The following is a 15,449-nucleotide window of genomic DNA, read 5'->3' on the forward strand; positions in this document are numbered from 1 at the left end:
AAAGCAATTTGATTACGTGCACTATTAAAATATACATATACATATCAAATGCAACAAATATATATTTTGTAATTTCACATTCTCTCGTAAAAAAAATAAAAAAAATCTTAAGTAGTGTCTGGAAACTTTGTAGCGATCTAATTTTTGGTGATGTAAAAAATATAGTTTTAAGATCTTATTTACGTAAATTAAGTTTTTAAATATTAAATAGGAATATTTATGGAGTTAGTTTATAGATGAATCAGGATGGGCAACCATTGCGACTGTTGCTAGAGATTGCACAGGGAAGGTTGTGGATGGTTGTTCGAACCTATTTAGCTAAAGCAGTAGAGGCAGTGGCTGTTCGGATGGGAACCAAGCTAAGTTAGAAATGGAATTGGGAATGAGTTCGAGGTTGAGACATCATGGGAAAACATGATCTTCACTACTTACACCACTGTTGTTGCTGTTACAATAATCTCCTATTCTATTCACCTTCATTAATGGCATCACTGAATGTTAAAATAATCTATTTGTCGGTTTTTTTTCCAATGTTCATGGGTGTTTCAGTTACAATCTATCACTCTCTATTGTAAGCTCTGTAAAAGTTTAGTGATTAATTTTGTTAATAAAAACCACCCAAAAAAAGGCTGCCAATGAGGCAGGCAATTAGCCTTCATAAGTGGACCACTCCTAAAGCTTAAGTGATCACAACACATGCAACCTAAAACATCGAAAGCAAATTAAGCAATGGAGAATTATAGTTTGTTTTTTGTTGTTATGGTTACCTGCCTTATCTCCTTTACTTCAGCAACACCAGGGTTTGTCACCTTTTATACAAAATATGTTCATGAGTATTGTTTTCTCTAATTTCTCCTAATCAAGTTCATCGAGTTTATAATCAAAATTTGAAATTTTACTTAATCAAATGCTTTGATTTGAAACAAATATATAACTATGCTATATATTGTGGTTGTTGGTAGCTTTTGCATGCTTCGAAAACCAAGATCAAGGAAAAATGATTGCCGCAATTGGTGATGCATTGTGGCATAATGGGACAGTGTGCGAGAAAATGTTCACTGTGAAATGCATGGGACCCCGAAACCCCGTACCACTTCCATGTACAGGTAAGAGCGTTACTATAAAGATCATTGATTACTATCCAGGATGTCCATCAACCATCGATCTCTCCCAAGAGGCCTTCACTATTATTGCCAACCTTGTTGCTGGTATCATTAACGTCGACTACAAGCAGTATGCAGAGCACATTTCCTTCACATCTCCATTGCTTCTTCAGTGATGAAGTTCCTTCTTTTAATGCAATAACATCATTTTTCTTTTGGTGGTTTTGTAGGATTTGACCAATTTTGGCACCCAACGCAAAGAGTGAAGTTTATGGATAAAAGTTTTGTTTTTAATTATTTTTTGTAATGAAATATTTCCCTTCCTAATAAATACCCTAGTACTATGTAATAAAAATATCAAATTACAGCTTTTTATTGAAGTGATGTACCATCTCTTTGCCTAAGAGTCCACAAAAATAAATCAGGGTTTTGAATATTATATTTATATTAATATAGAACTTAAAATTAAGTTAATTATTATGATGATTTATGCAAAATAAGAAATAATAATTAAAACATTTGACGTCACGGAAAAATTACTATTTTGACGCCTCATCACCATGTAGGAGAAGTAGTTGTGTAAGGTGGATCTTATGGTGCGGGGTAGCGGAATGAGTAGTGTTAGAGATGGCGGAATAGCGGATGGGCGGTGATAAGAATTTGTGGTTATTATGGTGGGTGTTGGGCACGTTTGAAGATTGGTTGTTCTTATATTGCAAATAAACAAAAAAATATATATATCTTGGAGTAAATATTGGAAAGTATCTAGCTTTTGTCAGATTTCAAAAAGTGCTACATCAGCAACCCTGTAACACCTCAAACTTGACTTATACATTATAGTTAGATTGTAAATGTTACATAGTACGTGAAAACATTATTGCTTAATTTTTGTGAAAAACACATTTTGATCAATTTTGGCACATAATGAAAAAGTGAAGATTAGGGATAAAAGTTTTTTTTTCATATGCTTTTTTAATAAAATAACATTTCCTTTACTATTAAATTCCATAGTACTATCTAATCTATAGATCAAATTACAACTTTTTATTGGAGTAATGTATTGCCCCTTTGCCTAAAGAGTCCATAAAAATAAATCATTGTTTTGAATACAATATTTGTACTAATATAAAACTTAAAATTAACTGTTTTAGCTAATCACATTATTGGTGTAATGGTAAACTTGCATGGATTTCAAATTAAATGACATGAGATTAGAATTTGATCCCTGTGTTTGTAAATTCTTTCATCTTATTGGATTGTATTTGTCGAAATCTCATTTCAAATGTAGTTTGATGGATTCATACTAAATCATGTAACCACTTAGAATTTAAAATAGGAAATTTAAGTTACGTCAAAATCATACGGAATTAAAATTTCACAATTTCTAGAATTCAATAAAAAAGCCATTTATGAAAACCCTAAAAAGAATTATACCACAGTTCTTATAATTATTTACAGTCTAAACCATCTTAACAAAATAAGAACTGAAAAAAAGACTTATTAGCTTGTTTGAAAACCTATCACTCTGAGACCTCCAGCATGCCAAGTCCAACTTCAGAACACGAGAGTACCTGAAAGGGGATACACTAAGGGGGTGAGCTACACGAGCTCAGTGTGAGTCTGAAACGTAATAGAAAATGGAACACAATCATACACGTATATTGAATACAATTATACACGAAAAACTCAACCACTAAACCAAACAACAAGTCGTTACCAAAACATACCAAAACACTTATTAACAAAAACACTTTATTTCCAAGTACAATATCACTAACACTTCAATACTTGCAAAATCTTACACGTATATTAAGACATATAATCGGATGCGTATGAATGCAATGAGTCAAAAACAACCCACCCCACCAACCGAACACCTCTCCGACCACCCTGCACACCACATATGATCTTGAAAGGCCTATCCACCTTGCACACCACATACGTGGAAATAAGCCACTCAAATTATAATATGCAACTGAGCTGACATATGTAAAGTACAGTGTGGTAAACTGTTGTACAGATGTATTGTAGTTGAAACTGCAAAATCAAATCGGACTTCCTTCTCTTCACAACCGAACCTAGAAATTTTATGCAAATGCACGTATGCAAACAGATCACCAACAGACTAACAGAAACAATGTACACAACTTACAAACAGTCACACATCAGTCAAAGAGAATCAGAGGTGCACATATTCAATCGACCAAATTCAAAATCAGTTATAACGATACTTAACTACAGGTAACATCACTTAACGCTTAAATAAATCATTAAATTAGTGCTATGGTTATTACTAACGCATAAGTTAGGGCCAAAACAGAGTCCCAACCACCCTTACCAAGGCCTAGCCGAGGGTCAAGACACAAAGGAACACAAAAACATCAAAATTTGACACAGAACAAAAATTTTCAAAATAGGTGCAACACCTTTAACCCGTATCTGTTACCGAATTTGGGGTTACGAAGCATTACTGAAAAAGACACATCTTTCATAAATTTACACATTCTCTTAAGTTACATTCGAGTGCTTGTATACATACGTACAACATATGATTATTTAAAACTTAACATAACATATAAGTCAGTTTAATTACACTAGTCATATGTTGAAATTCGACTAAATCCATAATAAACATACGTCACACTTACAAGTCAATGCACATGTCTTGAGACTCAAGTCATAATTATTTAATCAATACATTAATCAAATCATGTACTCAAGCATTCAAACACTTACAGAAATAAAACAAAATACCAAATGTCGTAAATTGTTTATGCACGTTTTAGGCCAGTATTTAAAGTTACTAAGCTTTGTGACTATAATATAATTTGAACAAACAAGTTCACAAGTAATTTCATTTGTTTTTTTTTATTAAATAAGAGTCATTCAAGCATACATCATATATGCACAAGACATATGCCTATGTTATATTTTATTTTACAAAGTGTCTTAAGGAACTACTCCAAATTATGCACTTTTAGTTTGACTAATAATGACCGTATCTAAGTACCTTTACTGAATCCATACATTGCTATAGCAATAGCTAAATATCAAGTTAAATTATTATAAGCAAAACCGAATACATTTTAAAACATATTTTATTTCCTATTTTATTTGCAATTGCCGAACCACAAAGTAACCTAAACTAATAAATCCAAATAACATATCCAACTTGTAACTATTTGGTCAAAACATTATATAGCTATCCTTACCAAAATTAAGCATTTCAAATTCATTCAAATACATGCGTATTTAACTTAATAGTTTCACTTCGGTACTGAGCCAAAATTAGTATACCATTTCCCAAGTACTAAACATAGCTTATAGCACATGTACTAACATCGACTTTAACCACCCCGAAGCATAGCCGAGTATTTTATAAATTCCATTCATATAATAACACTAAGCAATTATAGGAACCCTGTTTTCTCACATATACATATATTTTTTAACTATACATAATCTATAACCAAATCAACTATATGCACAACCTAATGATCAACTACTTCAACGTACAATATAGATATCACAAAAACTATCCATCCCAAATTCATAACATAATAATCAAAATGGACATAAGCCACAACCAAACAAAGTCATATTTAAGTAAGGAAATTTAAGCCATTTTCGCATGCTCATTTACATAACATCCAACCTATCCAAAACATACGCTAGCCTATACATGCCATAGTTCCAAAACTCAATTTATAAAATACCGAAGACAATCGATAGCGTGATAAGCTCCTCTGACGGTTCCTGGATTCATAACTTGAATTCAAAATCTATAAAACCGAGTAAATATGGAAACATAGAGTAAGCTATCATAGCTTTGTAAGTCATAAGCAAATAAACAACTCAATAAAATTATCAGCTTAATTAAACTAATCAAACTGTATTGTCATAACACATTTAGATCCCAACACTTATAAGCTCATATTTTAAATACATATTCATTTATTAACGTCACCTTGACTGAATACTCATATAGGCAAATTAACCTATTATCATTTAACTTTCAAAGTCAAACAGTCCTTATAAATTTAGTTCACATACGCACAATTACATAAGCTCACATGTCACAAAATAATTTCATGTACATATATTATATAAATGGCTGATTATTCAATAATCACATATGTACATAATTGAAACTTATTCCATAACATTCACAAGGCTGAATACCCACATGAACAAATTAACCAATGTCATTCAACTTTCAAAGCTAATAAGTCAATATATAACCATTTATACATATGTTCATATAAATAAGCTTGAGAATCATAATAAAACATGAAGTACATATACTTTTTATTTATCCGGATAGAATATGCATAATCATATTTACATATATCTAAATATCAAAGGCCGAATGTTCTTACCAAGTTCACATGAAATTCTTATTTGTATCACACAGAGTTTTAAACAAGTTTCAAGTCACATACTTACCTTGTTATAAGTAGACAACCAACTAATTCAATTCGTTACAACAAAATCAAATCATGTTTTCAATTTTCATGTACATTTCCACAATCGTAAAATACATTTATCAAGCACATACTATACATCAAATCCACATTTAACATAATACATATATTTTCGCTCATATACGTATAATCATGAATCAAAATATAATATCACATGCGTACAAATCACATATGGTCGAATATACTTCACCAATGTACATATATTCACATTAGCAACTTATATAATTTGTATTACCTGTTCATTAAGCTCGTCTTACAAGTTCGATCACAACTTATCTTTGCCCGATGAACCATTCAGAATTGGATAGGACACTCGGATAATCACATATATCATACAATGCCAACGTCCCAGACGTGGTCTTACATGTAACCACTAATCGATGCCACTGTCCCAGATAGGATCTTACTCGCATACATATAACGGAATCCTATGTCATGACATATGTATCCTAACTATTCCTAAGGTTCATACGGGACTTTTGAACATTGTAATTCAGTCGAGACGAATTCATAAACATAGTTGTCAAGCTTGTACACATTCGACTAATTTATACATATATATACTTATTCCATTTCAGCATATATAATTTACATATAATTAAAATATACACCATCTATTTTCTTATAAACTTACCTCGGATAATGTAAAACAGAACAGAACAGCTACTCGACAACTTTCGTTTTCTCCCGATCTAAATCTGATTTCTTTGATTCATGATCTAAACATATTCAAATTAAGTTTATTCAAACATATTTTCATTCAATTTAGTCTAAAAACACATAAATGGAAAAATTACAATTTTACCCCTAACATTTACACTTTTTACAATTTAGTCTCTATTACACAAAACACAAAATATACATAATTTCAATATACCCATGTTGGGCCAAATTTTGCCCATACCCATACAAGTCCATATATTTCATCAATTTCATATTTTAGTCCCTCAAATTTTTATTTTTGTAATTAAGTCCTAATTACTCAAAACCATCAAAAATTCCAATACAAAATATGTTAACCCAACACCTGTCTTTCATATTTCACCATCAAACTGTAAAAATCACAAGCTTCCATCAGTGGCATAACTCAAAATATTCATCAAAATTCAAAATTTAAGTATGGGTTTTGAAGTACTCGAAGCAACGATCTCAAAAACGTAAAAATCATCAAAAACCGACAAAGAACGAACCTTGGATTTGAGCTTAGGAGTTGGCCGAACCTAAGCTTCCCTTATTTCTTTTTCTTTTCTTTTGTTTCGGCATAGGTGAAATAAAACATATGCCCACTCATATTTTACTTTATAATATATTTTATATTATAAAGCTTATAATTTTTAGTTTTCACATATGCTCTTACTGAAATAATAATAAAATCATATAATATATATATCCTTTACCATCCAAACAATAAGCTAATGCACATGATATGGCTTTCAAGTTTATGCCTTATAATATATATTATACCTTAATATAAAATAATATTTAATTTACACACACATATATATCTTTAATAAAATATTATAAAACCATATGGTATATAATTACCACCATCCCACTAGTAATCACATGGCTAATTACAACTTAAATACTTCAATTTAAAAAGTCACTAACAATTTAGCCCTTATACTATAAACTATCAAATTTTCTTTTTACGTGATTAAGTCCTTTTATTTAATCGGACACCCAAACGATAAAATTAAATCACGAAAATTTCACAGATATGAATTCACACATAATAAACACAGAAAATAATTTAAAATATTTTCCTGACTAAGATTCATGGTCCCAAAAACCACCGTTCTGATTAGGTTCTAAATCCGGCTGTTACAACTCTCCCCCCTTAGGGATTTTCGTCCCCGAATATCTTATCGATGAATAGGTTCGAATAACGCTCTTCCATTATATCCTCTTGTTCCCACACTATTTTCTCAACTCTGTGTTTATGCCACAATACTTAGACTAACGGAATTTTCTTATTTCGCAATTATTTTACCTCGTGAGTTAGGATACGTATCGGTTCTTCCTCATGTGTCATATCAGACTTAATATCAATCTCAGGCAGACTCATTACATGTGAGGGATCAGACTGATATTTACGAAGCATCGAAACATGGAACACATTGTGGATCTTTTCTAACTCAGCTGGCAGCCTTATAAGCTCTACAATCTCATATGGTCCAATAAACCTCGGACTCTATCGGAACAATATGAGTTGCTTTAGTCAGTCTATCCACAATAACCCAGATTGCATCTTTCTTACTCGATCTCAATAGAAATCTGAATACAAACCCATCATGTCTCTATCTCATTTTCAAATAGGTATCACAATCGGCTGAAGCAATTCAATAGGTACATGATGCTTGGCTTTTACTTGCTGACAAACTAAACATTTCAAAACAAAGCCAGAGATGTCTTCTTTCATACCATACCACTAATAAAACTATTTCAGATCATTGTACGTCTTCGTACTACTCAGATGAAAAGATAACCGACTGCTATGAGTTTTATTCAAAATCATTTGAATCAACTCTAAATTTCTTGGAACACATATTCAATTCTGAACCTCAGACAATCTTCAGCATCAATCTAGAACTCTAAGTCAATATTTAAATCACATTTACCTTGTCCTACTAACAATATCTACTTTCTGAGTCTCACAAAACTGTTGGATATATAACAGTCTTACTTTTAACTCAGCTATAATCAAACCATCAAATATATCGCTTATCTCTCTCTCTTCTTTTTTTTTTGACTTAAGCTGAACCAGAGCAGATGTTTCGATTAACAATATTTTCGCATAATAAGGGATACTTCATCAATCAAACTAACTTTAATTTTACCCCAACATTTCTCAGATAAAATTGTTTCGGTAAACATAGTTCTGTATCAAATCCTCAGGAATACACATTCTCCTTCCAAACTACTCCTCAGATCACACATATACATTCAAAATTTATTACTAGTTCGGTGAATAGATTCAAACACATATAATCTAATCTTCTTTTAAATCAAACAATTCAAGTCAGACTAAACCACTAGATCAGTTTTTTCGAAGAAATTATTTCTTTCTGTTTAAGAAATAACTAAAATTTGCCATTATACAGAAGTCACAATCATCCAATAGAAATCGTAATATCATAATGAAACTGGCGTCATACCAAAATAATAGATAACATTCCAATTGTTAACGAAGTATTAGAACCCAGAAGAAAACCATATATGATTTGGATAGCAACCAGTGCAGAAACACAACTTTTATAACTCTAATAACAATGCTACAGTACTTCTCAAATTTTCAGAACAGAAATTATAATTATAACAGAAATAGCCATTTCGGTCAGAAAAAGTCTCTTACAGATAATCACATAGGGTTATAAAAAGACCGGAATAGCGAAATTTTAATGTCTGAAGCTACCCAGATTACCAAGAAATTACAACCCATAAAGAATGATATCAGTTCCGATGATATCTCAGAAAATGTCCAGAAAGAACAATATCACCCATAAATATCAGAATCCACAGTAACAGGAGCAATATAGTCCTTGCATATTTTTAACATAACCATATTCAGTAGAAACAGAATATTAACATTGTTCAGATTTTATCGTTGATTTTAATATCCACATAATAGAATAAATATCAGAGAAAAAGACAAAACAATGTCGAACATAACCCAAACAGATCAACGATGCTTCCGTCTATAAGTATGTTTAGTTAATATTCCCATATTATAAGAATTCATTATGAGATCAAACAATCACTGATACTTCTGAGAATAAATGTACACATGGAATACTCAAAAGAGATCATAATAACTGCCCGATTATAACCACCACACTCAGCCATCAATACAATTCAACATTATTTTAACTATATAATTCTACCATCAGAAATTTTCATACTATCCCTTCATTAACAGAAGTCAATTCAGAAAGGCTTTTAACTAATATTTTCTTTAGATATCATACCTAAACAAGTCATTTGATCGGAGATAGCTTCTTCCTTAACAGTAACGCCACATAATCTTAATAATCTTCAGAACTATCTGATATCTCTTTTAATACTGTTTTCATTTTTTGATTCATTCACCTTTTTTTTACTACAATATGGATCTTCCAAACACAAACTTCTGTAACTTCACCCTCGTGGGCTTATTCAACCCTAATCTTACAGGTTTCACAGTAACATTTCACTAATAGGGGGTGAGGGTAACAAAGCCTTAAATTTAACTTACACATAAATACACATAACACACACTTTCACGAATGGTCAATTCATTAATAATTTCACATTATTTGAACATTTCATAAACATTTATTTTTAATCACTTTTGTTCTCAGTACTTAATTTATACCAACTCAAATCATTAATTCATAATCAAAACATTTCAGATGTCAATCATAACTCAAATATCATAATATACATGCTCACATAATTATAACACTTATTAATATCAATATATATCATACTCTTTGATCCATACCTTTAGGAGTTTCAACTCATCACCAACACATTTTCATTCAAACATTTGAATACACATTCCATACTATCAAAATTAGCTCAGATGAAAAACTTATCTGCCTCATCAAAACAATTTTTGTCAGAGTCAGAAGATATCGCACTATCGCAGGATAAATATGGCATGTATAGCTAGACTCACATATGCTATGGTAGTCATAGAACCGACTAAACCATAGCTCTAATACCAATAAAATGTCACACCTTTAACCCTTATCCGTTTCCAAATTTGGGGTTACGAAGCATTACAAAAAAAGACACATCTTTCATAAATTTACACATTCTCTTAAGTTACATTCGAGTGCTTGTATACATAAGTGCAACATATGATTATTTAAAACTTAACATAAAATATAAGTCACTTTAATTACACGAGTCATATGTTAAAATTTGACTAAATCAATATTAAACATACGTCACACTTACAAGTCAATGCACACGTCTTGAGACTCAAGTCACAATTATTTAATCAATACATTAATCAAATCATGTACTCAAAACATAAATAGTAGTCAAACACTTACAGAAATAAAAAAAAAATACCAAATGTCGTAAATTGTTTATGCACGTTTTAGGCCAGCAATTTAAAGTTACTAAGACTTGTGACTATAATATAATTTGAACAAACAAGTTCACAAGTAATTGCATTTTGTTTTTTTTTATTAAATAAGAGTCATTCAAGCATACATCATATATGCACAAGACATACGCCTATGTTATATTTTGGTTTACAAAGTGTCTTAAGGAACTACTCCAAATTATGCACTTTTAGTTTGACTAATAATGACCGTATCTAAGTACCTTTACTGAATCCATACATTGCTATAGCAATAGCTAAATATCAATTTAAATTATTATAAGCATAACCAAATAAATTTTAAAACATATTTTATATCCTATTTTATTTGCAATTGCCAAACCACAAAGTAACCTAAACTAATAAATCCAAATAACATATCCAACTTGTAACTATTTGGCCAAAACATTATATAGCTATCCTTACGAAAATTAAGCATTTAAAATTCATTCAAATACATGCGTATTTAACTTAATTGTTTCACTTCGGTACTGAGCCAAAATTAGTATACCATTTCCCAAGTACTAAACATAGCTTATAGCACATGTACTAACATCGACCTTAACCACTTCGAAGCATAGCCGAGTATTTTATAAATTCCATTCATATAATAACACTAAGCAATTATAGGAACCCCATTTTCTCACATATACATATTTTTTTTACCTATACATAACCTATAACCAAATCAAATATATGCACAACCCATTGATCAACTACTTCAACATACAATATAGATATCACAAAAACTATCCATCCCAAATTCATAACATAATAATCAAAATGGACTTAAGCCACAACGAAAAAAAGTCATATTTAAGTAAGGAAATTTAAGCCATTTTCGCATGGCTCATTTACATAACTTCTAACCTATCCAAAACATACGCTATCCTATACATGCCATAGTTCCAAAATGTAATTTATAAAACACCAAAGATAGTCGATAGCGTGATAAGATCCTCTGACGATTCCCGAATTCATAACTTGAATTCAAAATCTATAAAATCAAGTCAATATGGAAACACAGAGTAAGCTATCATAACTTAGTAAGTCATAAGCAAATAAACAACTCAATAAAATTATCAGCTTAATTAAACAAATCAAACTGTATTATCATAACACATTTAGATCCCAACACTTATAAGCTCATATTTCAAATACATATTCATATATGTATACATATTCATTTATTAACGTCACCTTGACTGAATACTCATATAGCCAAATTAACCTATTATCATTTAACTTTCAAAGTCAAACAGTCCTTATAAATTTAGTTCACATACGCACAATTACATAAGCTCACATGTCACAAAATAATTTCATGTACATATATTAGATAAATGGCTGATTATTCAATAATCACATATGTACATAATTGAAACTTATTCCATAACATTCACAAGGCTGAATACCCACATGAACAAATTAACCAATGTCATTCAACTTTCAAAGCTAATAAGTCAATATATAACCATTTATACATATGTTCATATAAATAAGCTTGAGAATCATAATAAAACATGAATTACATATACTTTTTATTTATCCGAATAGAATATGCATAATCATATTTACATATATCTAAATATCAAAGGCCGAATGTACTTACCAAGTTCACATGAAATTCTTATTTGTATCACACAGAGTTTTAAACAAGTTTCAAGTCACATACTTACCTTGTTATAAGTAGACAACCAACTAATTCAATTCGTTACAACAAAATCAAATCATGTTTTCAATTTTCATGTACATTTCCACAATCGTAAAATACATTTATCAAGCACATACTGAACATCAGATCCACATTTAACATAATACATATATTTTCGCTTATATACGTATAATCATGAATCAAAATATAAGATCACATGCGTACACATCACATATGGTCGAATATACTTCACCAATGTACATGTATTCACATTAGCAACTTATATAATTTGTATCACATATCCAATGACCAATTTACCTTATTTTCAAATAGGAAACCAACTAGCTCATACCTGTTTATTAAGCTCGTCTTACAAGTTTGATCACAACTTATATTTGCCCGATGAACCATTCGGAATCGGATAGGACACTCGGATAATCACATATATCGTACAATGCCAACGTCCCGAACGTGGTCTTACATGTAACCACAAATCGATGCCACTGTCCCAGACAGGGTCTTACTCGCACACATATATTAGAGTCACATATCGATGCCATGGTCTTACTCGCACACATATATCGGAATCCTATGTCATGACATATGTATCCTAACTATTCCTAAGGTTCATACGGGACTTTCGAACATTGTAATTCGGTCGAGACGAATTCATAAACATAGCTGTCAAGCTTGTACACATTCGACTAATTTATACATATATATACTTATTCCATTTCAGCATATATAATTCACATATAATTAAAATATACACCGTCTATTTGCTTATAAACTTACCTCGGACAATGTAAAACGGAACAGAACAGCTAGTCGACAACTATCGTTTTCCCCCGATCTAAATCTGATTTCTTTGATTCATGATCTAAACATATTCGAATTAAGTTTATTCAAACATATTTTCATTCTATTTAGTCTAAAAACATATAAATGGGAAAATTACCATTTTACCCCTGACATTTACACTTTTTACAATTTAGTCCCTATTACACAAAACGCAAAATATACAAAATTTCAATATACTCATGTTGGGCCGAATTTTACCCATACCCATACAAGTCCATATATTTCATCAATTTCATATTTTAGCCCCTCAAATTTTTATTTTTGCAATTAGGTCCTAATTACTCAAAACCATCAAAATTTCCAATACAAAATATGTTAACCCAACACCTATCTTTCGTATTTCACCATCAAACCTGAAAAATCACAAGCTTCCTTCAATGGCATAACTCAAAATATTCATCAAAATTCAAAATTTAGGCATGGGTATTGAAGTACTCGAAGGAACAATCTTAAAAACGTAAAAATTATCAAAAATCGACAAATAACGAACTTGGATTTGAGCTTAGGAGTTGGCCTAACCTAAGCTTCCCTTATTTCTTTTTCTTTTCTTTTGTTTCGGCATAGGTGAAATAAAACATATGCCCACTCATATTTTACTTTATAATATATTTTATATTATAAGGCTTACAATTTTTAGTTTTCACATATGCCCTTGCTGAAATAATAATAAAATCATATAATATATATATCCTTCACCATCCAAACAATAAGCTAATGTAACACCCCAAACCCGAGACCGACACCGGAGTCGAACACGAGGTGTTAACAGACTTTAAACCCCTTATAAAAAATATTTCCCAGACACTGCCAATCTGCGTACTAGTCTCTTTAAAAATCATATCTTGAGTTTCACAACTCGAAAATCAGTTTCGTGATTTTTCCCTGAAACTAGACTCATATGCCCATCTACATATTTTTTTCTAGAATTTTTGGTCAGGCCAATTAGTACAGTTTATTAGTCAAAGTCTCCCATGTTACAGGGATCGACTACCCTGACCTTTGCGCATTACGACTTGGATATATCCTTGTACAGGGCTCCAATACTGATGCCGTTTGTTTCTATAGAAACTAGACTCAGAGAGGAATCTATACATATATGGTATGACTTCTAATTATCTCTGGTTAATTTATAATGAATTTCCAAAGTCGGAACAGGGAATCCAGAAACCGTTCTGGCCCTGTCTCACGAGAACCCAAATATCTCTTAACATACTGTCCGTATGATTGTTTCGTTACTTTCCTATGAAAGTAAATTCATCAAGGTTTGTTTACATAATTTATTCACTATTTAATTCCATTCCTACTATTTTTAGTGATTTTCCAAATCTACATCACTGCTGCTGTCAGCATCTGCCTTTAAGGTAGACTTTACCTATTTCATGGTTTCCATTATTCAACTAGCCCTTTTTGCATAAATAACACAATTTATGAAAGTGATTAACTATCCCCGTGGCCAATCCTTGTCAAGCATATCCACACCAAATTATTATAACATTATACTCAAACACATATAAGCCATTTTCGCATGGCTATCCAAAATTTATACAAGTCCAAAGGGTCCACGACCCACAACAAACGGGTAGTCCTATACATGCCATTTCGAAGTTCAACCAAAATTGTACCAAAAGGGGGGGCTTTGATAGTGTGGGCGACTTTGACTTCAAGATCCCGAGTCCGATAGCTGGAGAACCAAATCTATAAAACAGAGGAGCAATGAAATGGAGTAAGCAATTTATGCTTAGTAAGTTTTGAGCAAGGAATTCCAGCACAACAAAAGTATAGCATTCATATAGCTAAACGAATAATTTCATATGCACAAATTTACGATATCGTACTTGCTTCACATTATCAACCCTTATGTACATACACAAAAGATCAACTCAGCCAAAGGCCGGTAGCTCGTTTATCAACTGAGCGAATACTTATTTGTAAGGGCTCAACTAAATTCAAGCACATACGAAACATACCTCAATGTTGGGATGTTTCGAGAGTATTAACTGGAATTTTACAGCAAGTTCATTCATTCCCAAATCACGTACCTTCGGAATTTAACCGGATATAGCTCCTCGTTCAAATGCCTTCGGGACATAGCCCGGTTATAGTAATTCGCACAAATGCCTTCGGGACTTAACCCGGATTTAGTAACTCGCACAAATGCCTTCGGGCTTAGCCCGGAATTAGTATCTCGCACAAATGCCTTCGGGCTTAGCCCGGAATTAGTATCTCGCACAAATGCCTTCGGGCTTAGCCCG

The 15,449-nt window shown here is 31.6% G+C and overlaps 1 protein-coding gene across 1 annotated transcript; it reads left to right on the plus strand.

Moving 5' to 3' along the window:
* Positions 1-236: 236 nt before the first annotated feature.
* Positions 237-1,279, plus strand: LOC107921725 (putative EG45-like domain containing protein 1). Its single transcript, XM_016851548.1, has 2 exons — positions 237-363; positions 963-1,279. The coding sequence occupies exons 1-2, from the start codon at positions 237-239 to the stop codon at positions 1,277-1,279; spliced, it is 444 nt and encodes a 147-aa protein (XP_016707037.1).
* The last annotated feature ends 14,170 nt before the right edge of the window (positions 1,280-15,449 follow it).

This window comes from Gossypium hirsutum, chromosome A12 (genome assembly GCF_007990345.1).
Source record: "Gossypium hirsutum isolate 1008001.06 chromosome A12, Gossypium_hirsutum_v2.1, whole genome shotgun sequence".
NCBI lineage: Eukaryota > Viridiplantae > Streptophyta > Magnoliopsida > Malvales > Malvaceae > Gossypium > Gossypium hirsutum.

Coding starts and splice junctions, on each gene's coding strand:
- LOC107921725 (XM_016851548.1), top strand. CDS start 237: ATGAATCAGGATGGGCAACCATTGCGACTGTTGCTAGAGATTGCACAG. Junction 364..962: donor TCGGATGGGAACCAAGCTAA/GTTAGAAATGGA, acceptor GGTTGTTGGTAG/CTTTTGCATGCTTCGAAAAC.